Genomic DNA, 14,175 nt, shown 5'->3' with positions numbered 1-14,175 from the left:
TTTTTATATTACAACCATATACATTCTATGAGTACAACTCAAATGTATGTTATAATAAAGATGATACAATTCCAAAACCAGTGTTGGGGAAAGTAACTTTGGAAAGTTACTTCATTAGTTAGTCTATACAGTTATATTTTACAGTTACTTCTTACATTTACTTCATTAGCAGCTGCAGACTCCTTGTCGGCAGCTGCTGAATGTAATTAATAAAGTTACTCATAATCTAATTTGGTTATTTTTAAGATTTAGTACTCAGAAAAGTAACTATTAGTTACTTTGCTGATTAGTTACTTTTCTGATTGCTCAATTTTACGAGTAACCAAGTTAGATTACTCGTTACCTTATTAGTTACATTACTTATTAGTTGCAAGTTTTCTGCAGATTCTAATAAAGTAATTGCATAAAGCTGCTAATGAAGTAACTGCATAAAGCACCTGTATAAAGCAACTAAAAAAGTAACTAAAAAAGTAACTTGTCAAAGTTACTTTCCACAACACTGTCCAAAACAAACAAATGAGCAACACTATTAAACAACTCATGAACAAAAAGGTGAAAATTACAAAATAAGTGTAGATAATGCTTAAATAAAACATAAAAATGAAAAAGAAGAAAAAAGTGTCTGGTCTGTAGCCAAGAATTAACGGTTATTCAAGTGAATAACCCTTTAATACAGTGTAATTTCCCCGTCCTTTATTTTTTCTCCTCTCCCTCATCTCTACAATTCAGAATCCACACCTAAGCAGTTGGTGGCGGTAATGCACCATTTTGGTTGTAAAGCGCCAATAAACTCGGAAGAAGAAGAAGAAGAAGAAGAACTGTTTCTGTACCGTCGATTTCTGTACTCTGGCAAAATAATTTTCTTCTGGATAAATAAAATGGATCTTTATTTTTAAGAAGAAGAATAAATAAGTAGTAGCCATGGAGCTGTGTCCATGCCAGTGCCAAGTATTATTGTGAAAATCCTCTAACTTTGTGACAGGAAGTGCACTTACGTCACTTATTCCGATGCGGAAGTAGTCGTCATCATAAAAGCTGTGAGTTGGAAGGCGTGTGAAATGTGATTTAAGGTTCATTTTTGCGAATTCTTCAGCGTGCGGATAAGTATTTTGAATGAAACGTGCATTTTGCCTGAAGACTGGTTGTTTTATGGGGCAAGTGTGACTCGTTTTATGCTTTGCAGCTTTTCTGCATTTAATAAATTTTATGTCTGAATGGAATAAACCCTTAAATCACTGCACGTCACACACGGCAGCTCATTTACGTTCATTATTGGCCAAAGAATAACGTTTGTTTTCTTTGCCAAGTCAGAATATTTAAATCATATTGATTTTGATGATTTCCAGACTGATTAAAGCTTGAAAATGTCGTGGATAAGAGAAGGGGAATTAAACCTTCTTGAAAGGATTTCAGCTAATATCCTGAAGGTAAGTAATGCTTCTTTCATTAAAAAGTCTGTACAAGCAGGTTATGCATCTATTAGCATCTATTTAGAAATTAATAGTTTGGCTAGTTTGTCTATGAGCAAGATTACTCTCTTTTTTTTTTCTTTTTTTTTGTCTAATTGCCACTAAAATTTACACAATGACCGTTCTTACCAAAATGAAGAAAGTATCATCTTTTCATGTTGAGCCAAATGATCAGTTTTTTATTTATTTTTTAATTTTAAAGCTTGTTTTTCAAAGAGAGAGAGACATTCTTTGAAATTATTATTTTGATCAGTTCCTGTCAATGTAATCCATTAAAGCTGTCAGACACGAACACTGGTTCTGTGCTTCAATAGTCCAACTTTATTGCAGGGTTAATTATTAGTTATTTTATTTATTTATTTGAGGGACGGGTGGAATTTGGGTTGTCAGGTGTCATTTTTTGCTGCCAGAGATATCACATGTTCACATATCTTGAGGCTGAAGCTGTAGTTCTGGGACCTGATGCAGCACATATTGTGTTGTAGCAACTCCCATTACTCATCCACAATGATCCATATCGGATCACCACAAAAACAGGAGTAACTGGGAACTTTCTTAGCCTTCACTTGGAATACTGCCACTCCATCTGGTGAGATGTAACTGCAACACACAGCCAGACAGCTGCCTGGACCATAAATCTTCATGATCCGGACCTATTGACACTTTGATACTTTTATAATGCAGGCAAAAATTTAAAATGTACGTATGGTTTTTGATCTTCATGTGACTAATTCAGTTCTTTCCTGCCACATATTTGTGTTGTGGTGGCATGAACAGACTAAGTAGCTCACCCCACACTTCCCTATCCTTGGCCAAGTCTTCTAACTCTTCCTGGGGTATCTTGAGACATTCCCAAGACAGCTGGGAAATACAGTCCATCCAGTGTGTCCTGGGTTTTCCCAGGAGCTTCCTTCCAGTTGGATATACAGGGGAAATCCTGACCAGGTATCCAAACCACCTCAGCTGGCTCATTTCAATGTGAAGTAGCAGCAGCTATGTCCCTTATGGATATTCAAGCTTCTCAACCTGTTCCTGATTCTAAGACACTGATTCATGCTTTTGTGTCTTTAAGAATTAATTACTGTAATATATCATTTTCTGATTTGTTTCAAAAGAGTGCAACATATCTCTAGGTGGTGCTAGAATTCTGACAGGATCAAGGAACCTGTTCTGGCTTCTCTTCTTTAGCTTTCAGTGAAATACAGAGTTTGGCATTGTAATGGCCGTATGCAGTCTTATCTTATGGAATTTTATTGATACTGATGTACCATCCTGTGCCCTGGATTCTCAGGATATAGGTTTACTTCTGGGTTTTTGTGAGGGTGGGGGGATGAAGAAATTGGTAGGATGGAGAACTTTTGCTTGCCATGCTCCCAGTTCATGGAAACAATTCGCCAATACATATTAGAATGACTAGTTCTTTTCAGTCTTTCAAGGCCATTCTTAAAAGCACATTTTCCTTCCTACTGTTTATAAAGCATGTATGGTTTTATTCATTTGTTTTCACTGAAAATTTACATTTTTTTAAATTTTACTTTATTTCTAATTGTTCAGCTCTTTGATTTTTTTTTTTGTGTAAAAGGTGCTGCATGAATGAATAAATGATGATTAAACTATTAAAACTATTTATTATTGTTAATTCAAATGCAGAATACAGGGATTGTTCAGTCTTGATAGAAGTATATATTTGAGTTATTTTCAAGCTTCCCAATTCCTTGTTGAGTTCTCACCTGTATTGTGTCTCCCAGGCAGGACCCATGCCGAAACATGTGGCCTTCATCATGGATGGCAACCGTCGCTTTGCACGTAAGCTGAACATGGAGCGCCAGGAAGGGCACATGCAGGGCTTCAACAAGCTGGCAGAGGTGAGGTGTACATTAGATCCTGCCTTCTCAGACACACAGACATCCAAGTTATCTACGGATGTGTGACCGTTTACCCATTCCAACACAGACACTACGATGGTGTAAGCACCTTGATATCCAGGAGGTAACAGTGTACGCCTTCAGCATTGAGAACTTCAAGCGCACTAAAGATGAGGTGGATGGACTGATGGAGCTGGCCAGACAGAAATTTGTTAAACTGTTGGAAGAACGGTAAGTAACAAGGAGAGGATTCATTAAAGATCTAAAATAGCTTAAGGCTCTGTGTCTACATGTGATTTTAGGTCACATTCTCCACATCACATGATTCACAGCTTCCACAAAAGAGAAGTGGGGAAGAATCAAACCTCAAATTACAGTACTGTGGTACACTTCACATCTTTCAGTCTCTGCACAGAAGAACTGAAAATCAAAGTGTTGATACTTAACAGTGTACATTTTGCTGCCACCAAGAGCAAAGGTGTTTTTGATGTCTCTCTTGCTCTCATTTTCGTGTGTATATATATATATATATATATATATATATATATTAACCTTTATTTAACCAGGGTAGTTCCGTTGAGATTGAGATCTCTTTTACAAGGGGAGACCTGGACAATAAATACATTTCTGATGTCACGGATTTCCCACAATTCCGCAGTCTGCCATGTTGTGAGACAACTTTCTTTGTCACTGATCTATTATATAGAGATCAGTGGCATCGCCACGATAATGTTGACATCAAAGCCGGATAAAAATAGCAAGAAGGAAAAAACCAATATATCGTGACACATTGAATCCAATTTGCACAGCGAGGTATTTACAGAAAATTGCTGAAATTGGCAATAAGGACCCGTACATGATCAGAAAAGAAGAATGGTGCTCAGACGAGGAAGCGCTCCCAGCCATTACCTTCCCAGATTCTGTCAACTATTTGGTATACGGTTTGAGTGCGTACACGTTAGAGGAAATGAAGGCCTACAATTGTCGTCTACGTGCAGACAAGGATGATTCGGGCTGGAACAATCACACCGGGATTTACGCTGCACCCAGAGTTGTTGCTCTGATCCGCAACAATGCTGGCATTTTTTTATTATTACTGAGCCAATGTTGCCCGAGCCCAAATAATTCACCAGCATCTGACTGCTAAAAGTCATGCTGAAACAATGTGGTTTTCTGCAGCCTGCGCAAAAGTATCTGTGTTACGCATCGCCAGTTAGTACGGGACCAATCAAACCATCTTCCTTGGTCCTGTGCGCACTGGTTGCAAAAAGTCCTGGCACTGTCAAGAAGGATTGCAAGAAAATAAATGTGACAATTTTCATGCGCTCAGTGATAAAACGCCAGAACAGAGCCCGGTGTGCACCTACGGGAAGCCTACTTTTTAGACCTCCGTGTGCCGCCTAGCCGTGTGGTATGTTAACAGTCAATGCGTGATGGTCGCAAAAAACAAACAAAAAAAACACCTTTGGGTTATGACCTCAGATCAGATGACACCACCCGCTGAATTTAAGCAGCATATTAAATAAATAAATAAATGTGGATGATTTTATTACGTTCTTGATGGGCATAGTGTGTGTGTGTGTGTGTGTGTGTGTGTGTGTGTGTGTGTGTGTGTGTGTGTGTGTGTGTGTGTGTGTGTGAGAGAGAGAAACGGAGTGGGGAAAAAAAAATCAGTTAAACATCAAGTGTTACTTCTTGCTCTGATGACCCGCGACAATATGTACCTTGATTGTTGCTTGGGACAATATGTGCCTGAATCTCCTGGAAATCAGGGAAAACCTGGAAAATGACTTCCGCTTTTTCTAGTCACAGAAAAATCAGGGAATTTTGTTTGGTCAGACTTCCACAGCTTGTGTCTGTACCAAAGACGGACTCAATTCCTTTGGATGATTGCATGGCTATGGTGGTGTAGTGTATTTTTAGTAAATGCCTCCTCCTCGCTGTATTAGTTTAGCAGCTGTGGGAAAGACACCCTCCTCCCCAGGCCAACATTATTGGAATATTATATAACTATAATACAGAGAGAATGAAACATTATTTTAGCCTGTTATCACTTATAAGCACACATTGACATTAAATAAGGTAATAGTTTTTTTTTACAACCTCTATGACCTGTTGTTCAATACCTTTGAAGGCTTTTTCAAAACTCTTCACACAGTTACCACATCAGCCTGTGTGGGCTACACAATTCTTCTTCTTTTGACACAAAATACAAACATTTTACATGTTTAAAATTAGTTTCAACTCCTTTTACACACAAGCTCAATCATGACCTAAACAGTAGGTGCTATCTGGTGAATTTTCAATTGCTTTCACATGGTTTGTCAAAAGAGAAAACATGTTCAAAACTAATGGATAGAAGCTCATTGATCACAATTCCCGTATCACCCAGATCAGGTGCTGGGCTTTTTTCATTCACATCACCTATATTTATAGGTGGATCTTGTGAAGGAAAAGAACAAAAGACAAGACAAGGGAGAAGGTGGAGGTCTTGCAAAAAAGTGGGAAAAATGCATAGAGGGAGAGTTAGAATGCGTGGTGGGGCTCAAGGCTGGATAAGGTATGCAAAAAGATACTTCCCAAGATGCCTGGCCAGAGAAGACATCAGGTGTGATGTCGATGAAAATATGTGGCCCAATGCTGACAACCAAGCAGATCAGCTTTTTTTTTTTCTTCCTCTTTTACAGTGATTTCTTCTGCTTCTTTTTCCTTTTTGTGTATTTAACAATGCACTGAGTGACAGCTAAATGCTGATTTATTTTTTCTTCTTTACTGTACTGTAAGTCATTTTCATTTGCAATACAGTAAAGTGTTTAAATGCAAATCCTGTCATTTACTGTCTTCTTCCGTCATCAACATTCTGCAAAGCTGCTCTGATGTGTCATTTTTTGTGCTGAGTGTTGTACAAAAAAGGAACAAAATTCATGCCCAACAAATGAAAAATGAACTTACAAACATTAATTTACATGTATGATCAATACAATATGTTGATTGTAAAAGAAAAATGAAAAAAGTAGATTTGACACATGCAAAGTGATTCAGTTTGTATTATTCCATCAGTTGTCTGTGTTTTTTATGACACTGTGCTGTGACTGACTAAATGTTTCTGTTGGAAGACGGTGTGTGTCGGTGTAGATTTGGTGAACTGTGTTAGTGTATTGTATTTTAGAAGTGTGTGTCTGTGTTTATTTACACTGTGTGAATTTGAGCATGAAATTACCTGTTTGGGGAATTGTGTGTTTCGGGTGTGATGTGCGTTAACAGTTTTGAAAAAGTGTTTAAGGTCCTGACAAATGGGTCATAGTGGTTGTAAAAAAAAAAAAACAACAAACAAACTGTAAATGGTTAAATAGTGACAAAAAACTTTTAAGAAATGAGGGGGACAAAAGGCAGCCTTACCCAGTTGTGGTGCACCTATAACCTTGTAGCCTGTAACACGAGCACCTATTGTGTATAATATCAGACATGAAACTAAAATGGAGTAGTGTCCCTTGCCTGCAGAGCTAGCATTCTCCATCAACAGTAACCTGCTTATGCCAAAAACCTAAAGACCCACTCATTGGTGGCACAGAGAATGATCTGACACCGTCGCTCTTCCTTGACGGCCTGTTGGTTACTTTGAGGTTACATCAGGGCTACTGCAGTCATGCCTATGCAAGATACACATCCCACCTACAGGCACAGAAGGCAGCAGAACTAGAGAATCAAAAGAAACTGAGAAAGAGGGCTGCAGAAGAAAGTGATCTGAATGATGCAAAGAAGCAAAGTCAGATGCCTTGAGGCAGAAAGCCAAAGAAGTGGAAGATGACATTAAGAAGCAGAAAGGTGTGAGCTATCTGCTCCTCTGCAAAGAGTCTGAGGACTTTAGGGGATGTGACAGTCTTGTGGTTAAGTGTTGGGCTTGGGACTAGAGGATCCTTGGTTCAAATCCCAACTTGAACGGAAAATCACAAAGGGCCCTTGGGCAAAGTCCTTAATCCCCAAGTTGCTCCCGCTGTGTCGTGAGTACCTTGTATGGCAGCACCCTGACATTGTGGTGAATGTGAGCCATTATTGTAAAGCGCTTTGAGCTTCTGATGCAGATGGAAAAGCGCTATATAAATGCAGTCCATTTACTTTCTGAGATTGAAGTACAGTGAGGCAAATGAGTATTTGATCCACTATTGAGTTTGCCATTTTTCCCACCTACAAAGAATGGTCTGTCATTTTTATCATAGGTACACTTCAACTGTGAGATTGAATCTAAAAAAAAAAAAGTATGATTTTTTTTTTTTTAAGTATTTAATTAGCATTTTGTTGCATGAAACAAGTATTGCTATTTGTCTTGTTTCAACACCACCACTCTCTGTTCTTTTCTAGGGACAATCTGGAAAAGCATGGTGTTTGTATCCGGGTACTGGGTGACTTGAATATGCTGCCAGTGGACCTTCAGCAGCTTATTGCCAAAGCCGTAGTCACAACAAGGGCACACAATAAGTATGTGTTTTTGTACTTCTTTGTTTAACTTTTACCATCTGACCATATGCTGTCCATGTCACACAGATTATTATTATAATTGACAAGAGACATGCATATGCCTGTTTTGCAGATGTTTCTTGAATGTGTGCTTTGCCTACACGTCAAGATACGAGATCACTAACTCAGTCAGGGAGATGGCGTGGGGAGTGGAGCAGGGTCTGATCAAAGCAAGGTAAACAACTGAGAGCATTTCTACGTATCATCAGAATTTCACATAATGCGTTATACTATATTCATATCTATCTGTCTAATCATATATATATATATATATATATATATATATATATATATATATATATATATATATATATATATATATATATAAATATAAAAATCTGTCATCTTGTATGTGTGGGGTTCAGTGATGTGTCCGAGGCCTTGCTCAGTGAGTGCCTGTACAGCTATAATTCCCCTAATCCTGATCTGCTTATCCGCACCTCTGGAGAGGTGCGCCTTAGTGACTTCCTCCTTTGGCAGGTGAGATTTGGAGTTGTTACACATTTATTATTATGATTTTGTTTTTATTTAGGTAATTATTTTAAAGGTAAAATCTTTTTGAGATGAAATGTAATTGTGCTTTTTGTGTTTGCTCTGCTTTGGGATTTTGAGGTCTCCTGTACACAAAAGCTGCTAATTTAATTTGGGGGAGGTGATGGTCTAGTGGTTAAGCATTGGGCTTGAGACCAGAGGATCCTTGGTTCAAATCCCAGCCTGACCAGAAAATCACTAAGGGCCCTTGGGCAAGGTTCTTAATCCTTGAGTTTCTTCCGATGGGGGGAAAAGTGCTATATAAATTCAATCCATTTACCACAGTGGTGTCCAAACTATTCCAGAAAGGGCCGAGAGGGTGCAGGTTTTTCTTTGCTGCCACTGACTCCAGCAGTTTATCAGTGAGAACCTGCTGGAGTCAGTGGCAGCAAAGAAAACCTGCACCGTCTCGGCCCTTTCTGGAATAGTTTGGACACCACTGATTTACCATTTTCTGAAGAACCAGTTTGAAGCTACTGTCTTGCTTTTTTTCACATTCTGTTTTTGCTACTTACAAAATGACTACGTTATACAACAGAAATTGAAGTGCGTATCGGCACGAGTCTCCTAAAGGACATCCTTTGCAATGGGTTAAAGTTTGTTTAAAAAAATGTGGTTAATTCTGCTAAAACAACATATAATGGGCAAAATCAGAGCATTGTTTGCAGAGGTGAATAAGCAAATTCTAATAGCAAGTGCAGTTTATACACACACCGTATACTGGTCACTTTATTAGATACTCCTTGCTAGTACCAGTTAGGACCATGTTTTTTTAGAACTGCCTTAATTCTTCATGGCATAGCTTCAACATGGTGTTGGAAACATTCCTCAGAGTTGTTAGTCGATATTGACATGATAGTATCCTGTCATTCAACCAGTTTGCCTATTCTCCTCTGACATCAACAAGGCATTTTCGTCCACATAACTCCTGCTCACTGGATGTCTTCTCTTTTTTGGACCATTCTCTGTAAACCCTAGAGATAGTTGTGCATGAAAATCCCAGTAGATCAGCAGTTTCTGAAATAGTCAGAACAGCTATCTGGCACCAACAACCATGCCACGTTCATTTTCACTTAAATCCCCTTTCTTCACCATTCTGATGCTCTGTTTGAACTTCAGTAAATTGTCTTCACCACTTATAGATGCCTAAATGCAGTGATGCCGGTAACGCGTTACTCTAATCTGACCACTTTTTTAGTAACGAGTAATCTAACGCGTTAATCTTTCCAAATCAGTAATCAGATTAAAGTTACTTCTCCAAGTCACTGTGCATTAATATTATTTTTGCATTGTGGGTCAATAGCAGCATTAAACTTGGTCTGTGGGCAGGAGGTCAGGGTTCAACTGAACTGTCCACTTTAAGCGAGCTGTGAGCTTTTCATCCGCGGTTTTCTGCAACAGCTACGACTCATCCTCACCTCTTAAAGCGCGGTGACAACACACCTGCACTGAGCTTTACAAAGACATTTTCATGCTTTTTTTTTTCCTCTTTTATTTAGAATTCTGAGCTGAGCCGCTCCGTATCTGCTCGCTAAAAACAACTGATCCTCCGACGCGTCAACAACTAACACCATTTTCCACTCAAATGCACCTAAACTCTCTTTCTGAGGACCATATGATGTGAAAACGCAATAAAACTTTCTTATCTGTAAATCTGGTCATGTTTTCTGCATAAATAAATGTTATCCATTCTTTGTGCTCAAACGCCAAAGCAGGGGTGAATCCAGATGGAATGGGGGCATGGGGCAGGGATGTGTGGCCCCCCACAACACCCCTAGATTAAAGGTCCAGTTTTGAAGCCTTTTTTTTATTACAACTACTACTACTACTTATAATTTCAACAAGTAAAATGTTTAGAGAGAATTTAAATGTTAGAAAAAATGTTAGAAAGAATTTAAGTTACATTTATAAACAATGTAGGTTAGAAATTGCAAGTTTTACTGTGCTGTGATGTCAAGAAAGAGGTCTTTATTTTACTTTTTATAAAACAAGTATTTATTTTCATTGAAGCCAAGAAAGGGTGACTATAAAGTGAGTTTTGGCAAAAGAGGTATCACTGTCCTTTCCTTCCCACTGTAGCCAAGTGCTTGCTCACAGGGGGTCGTTTTGACCGTTGGGGTTTTACATAATTATTGTATGGCCTTGCCTTACAATATAAAGCGCCTTGGGGCAACTGTTTGTTGTGATTTGGCGCTATATAAAAAAATTGATTGATTGACTGTCATGTTGAGGTGGCAGAGGGTTGTTGTCGACAGCTGGGGAAAGTAACTAAAAAAGTAACTAGTAATCTAACTTACTTTTACAATTGAGTAATCAGTAATTGGATTACTTTTTCAAAGTAACTGTGGCAACACTGCCTAAATGCATTGAGTTTCTATCATGTGATTGGCTGATTAGCATCTTGTGTGAATAAGCAATTGAACAGGTGTAAAGTGTATTTGTCAAAATAACAGAATTGCAGAATTCAGTGGGAATTTAGTTTGTGTGGGTATTATGTAAATATACATTTTTGGGTATATTGACATTCTGTTAATTACCCATACATGCCTGATAGAGTATTTTATTTATTTTTGTATAATGTAGAAGTTTTTTTTTTTTTTAAGTATTCAAAAATGGTTTCATACCTGTGCAGCTCAGTACCAAATTGTAGGTATGATGTATTGTGCAGCATATTTACCAGATATATAAAGTTTTTAATGACTGGAACTGTGAATGGGTCATTTTATTAAAAATGTCTCGTGTTACGGCAGCTGTGCATTGACTCCACCCCACCACGCTCCCATACTTATTTTTCATCTTGCAGACTTCACACTCGTGCATCGTGTTTCAGTCAGTTCTCTGGCCAGAGTACTCATTCTGGAACTTGTGTGAAGCCATTCTTCAATATCAGTTAAATCACAAGTCCATTCAGGTAAGGCTTTCAACCGAGACCACACACACACTCTGCACACTAACATTTTACGATAAGCCTTTTAGATGTTTTGTAGTCTACCACATTTGCCTCGTTACAGGAGTCTTTGAGGACGACAAATGTTTAGATATGAGTCTGGTGTTTTTGAGGCTGTATTGTCTTAAAAGATGATTTTTGTTGTTGTTTTTTTCCCCCCTTTCTCCCAGTCATTGTTGGTAAATTATCATGGGTGATTTTTTTTTTTTTTTTTTTTTTCCCCCCCTCATTATTTTTGCAGGTTTTCTTGGTGTTTGAGTTTGTCCTTTCCATGTTCTGTATTTTTGCATTATCTGAAGCCAGTGCATAACCAATTTAGGACAGTGTCTCTGTCTACATGTCCTGTTTGACCAAAATTGCGTCTTTCCTTATTCAGTGTGACAGGGTCATATTATGTAACATAATATGACCCTGGTGATGCGCCAGTGCATCACCAGTACATTTACATAAATTATGTAAATATACTGGTGATGCGCTGGTGCACTTCTTGTTAAGATGATTTAATTTGTTGTTGTAGGGCTGCATGAGTAATCATATTGAAATTGCAATCTGTTTATTCAGTTCAGTCCAAAAGTATTTGGCCCCTTTGTATTTCACGCAGTGTAATGTTTATCCCATTTAAAAAAATAAAAAATAAAACCTACAAAAAAAAAATCTAAAATTGTCATCCTTAAACTCAAAGCAAATCTCTACAACTTGATATAAATTATTTAAAAATATGGAAGCCAAGATGATGTGGTGCATAAGTAATGGGCCACTTTGGTATAATACCTATAACTAATCACTTTTCTTAAGACTGATTGATTTGTTCCTCACAAACCAGACTATTGGGTGGAGTACATTACTACCTTAAATCACCAGAAATTATTTTAAAAGCTCTATGAAAATGAAAAATGTCAGATTTCTCATGAGGAGGAAACATGTCCATAAATATTTGGATATTGTCAGACTAGCTAACTTTTGAAATGATGTCGGGTGGATTTTTCTTGTGTAGTAGCAGTTTTGGATGACGTCCGAGCTGAACTGTGCATCACCCATATGTATGGATTGTGGCAGAATGTCTGACCCTAGATGTTTGTTTGCATCCTTTGTCAGTCTATCTGCGAGTAGGCACACTCAGTCTGAGTCAGAACACAGTTGTTTGGAGACAGAGCACCTCCCACCAGTTGATGTGTGCAGTCACTTTGCGATTGAATGTGGTGGTGCAGAGGTTGAGCACGCAGCACAATCAACCTCTACGCAACTACTCACCGCAACTCCTTGCAGTTGGTTACTTGCAGTGACATAATTCACTGGAATCACCAGGCAACCATGACCATCCCTGCTCCAGTAAGGAAGTCTTATTTTTAGTCTAGTGTGACTGGGATGTAACTGTTCATTTGGCACAAAGACTTTCTAGCAGTACCCAAGGATCCTCCAAAGAGACCTTGTAGCAAAGACATCTGCTCACCACTTTAGGTCCTGGGGTTTTTGTCTTAAGTCTTACAACCATACAGTAAGACAGGAAGCAACAGTACCACAAAGACTTAGACCTTGGTTGGCCTGCAAAGGTTCCATCACCTTTGTTCAGACACCTCATAACTCCATAAGCTCTTCCATGATGTCTGTCTCAAAGGCTGAGAACCTAGGGACATGAATGTCACAGCTGAGATGAATGAATGAACTGTACATGAGATTAACATTTACTTGACTAATTTTAAGGGGGGCGGGGTATTTCAGAAAGCCAGAGACCTCCACCGAGAGCATCAAGCCTTACAGCAGCAGGAGGCAGATCGTGGCTGCATAGCAGAACACCTGCAGCAATATGGGAATGGAAAGCCTGTCAATGGCCAAAGAAGACAGGAGGCACTGCTGCACTACACCGCCTGCCGTGAGGAACGGGTCCAGGACTTTCTAGAAGCACTGAAGCAAAAGAGAGACTCTTACTTCAATGATTTATGCAGCTAATCCATGTTGGTTTATGAAGGCTCTAAAGAACAAACCCTGTGAGGAAGTGGGGATGAAACCTCTCCTTTACTCTTCTTAAAAGTACTTTTTTGGAGAAAGGAACCGTGAGCAGTAATTGAGATCGGTTTCATTTAGATTTATATAAAATGGGAGTTTTACCCCTATGGGGCTGTAGAATATGGGTAATATTTATGATTGTAGAATAAAACCTAATTCACAGAATGTCTGGTCAAGATTTAGTTATGGTTTATATTGTGTCTAATGCATGCCCTTCAATGGAAGATCAGTTTTTCTAAGTGCAATCCAATGATACTGTGTTGTGGCTTTCCAGATCAGTGTAAATCAGTGCGGGTCTTTATTTTTGTTCAGACACACAGTCAGTGTCATCTGTTAAGTGTGATGTTTATGACATACCTAGATCTTGACCAGCTTTCTCAATCTAAATAAATGGATTTCTGTATGTCAGATGTCGTTCAAAGATGAAATTAATGACATTGTTCTTATGAAATACCTTGAAAGTTCCAGCTGTGTTGCAACAGCTGCTTTTGTTCTTCCCTCCATCTCTTATCTGATTACGATTTTATTTTATTTTTTAAATATGCTGTAATAATAGAAGCAAAGTAACTGTTACTCAGCATCTTATGTTTAGGAAAAAAAAACAAACCTGAGCCTAATGTTCAACATCAAAGCAATACAGTACATCCAGAAACTATTCAGAGCTTCAATTTTCCACATTTTATGTTAGTCTTATTCCAAAATGGAGTAAATTAATTCTACACACAATACCCCATAATGACAATGTGAAATGTTTTGTAAATTTAGTAAAAATAAAAAGCTAAGAAATCTCATGTATACATTAGTATTCACACCATAACGAAAAAAAAAAATTGCTCAGTGCTTT

General features: G+C 38.3%; 1 protein-coding gene across 3 annotated transcripts; it reads left to right on the top strand.

The window, feature by feature from the left end:
• Positions 1-991: 991 nt before the first annotated feature.
• Positions 992-13,832, top strand: dhdds (dehydrodolichyl diphosphate synthase). Of its 3 annotated transcripts, none has more exons than XM_034174120.1 (9): positions 992-1,060; positions 1,347-1,427; positions 3,218-3,334; positions 3,423-3,565; positions 7,694-7,810; positions 7,923-8,024; positions 8,215-8,329; positions 11,184-11,291; positions 13,047-13,832. In XM_034174120.1, the coding sequence occupies exons 2-9, from the start codon at positions 1,365-1,367 to the stop codon at positions 13,272-13,274; spliced, it is 993 nt and encodes a 330-aa protein (XP_034030011.1). In that variant the 5' UTR covers positions 992-1,060; positions 1,347-1,364; the 3' UTR covers positions 13,275-13,832. The 3 variants fall into 3 exon arrangements, with proteins under 3 accessions (XP_034030011.1, XP_034030014.1, XP_034030012.1); XM_034174123.1 differs by having other exon boundaries at positions 1,019-1,037; XM_034174121.1 differs by having other exon boundaries at positions 1,035-1,154.
• Positions 13,833-14,175: the final 343 nt, after the last annotated feature.

The sequence above is a fragment of the Thalassophryne amazonica genome, chromosome 7 (genome assembly GCF_902500255.1).
Source record: "Thalassophryne amazonica chromosome 7, fThaAma1.1, whole genome shotgun sequence".
NCBI lineage: Eukaryota > Metazoa > Chordata > Actinopteri > Batrachoidiformes > Batrachoididae > Thalassophryne > Thalassophryne amazonica.
Note: the sequence above shows the minus strand (reverse complement) of the source record. Positions and strands in the feature narration are given on the sequence as shown.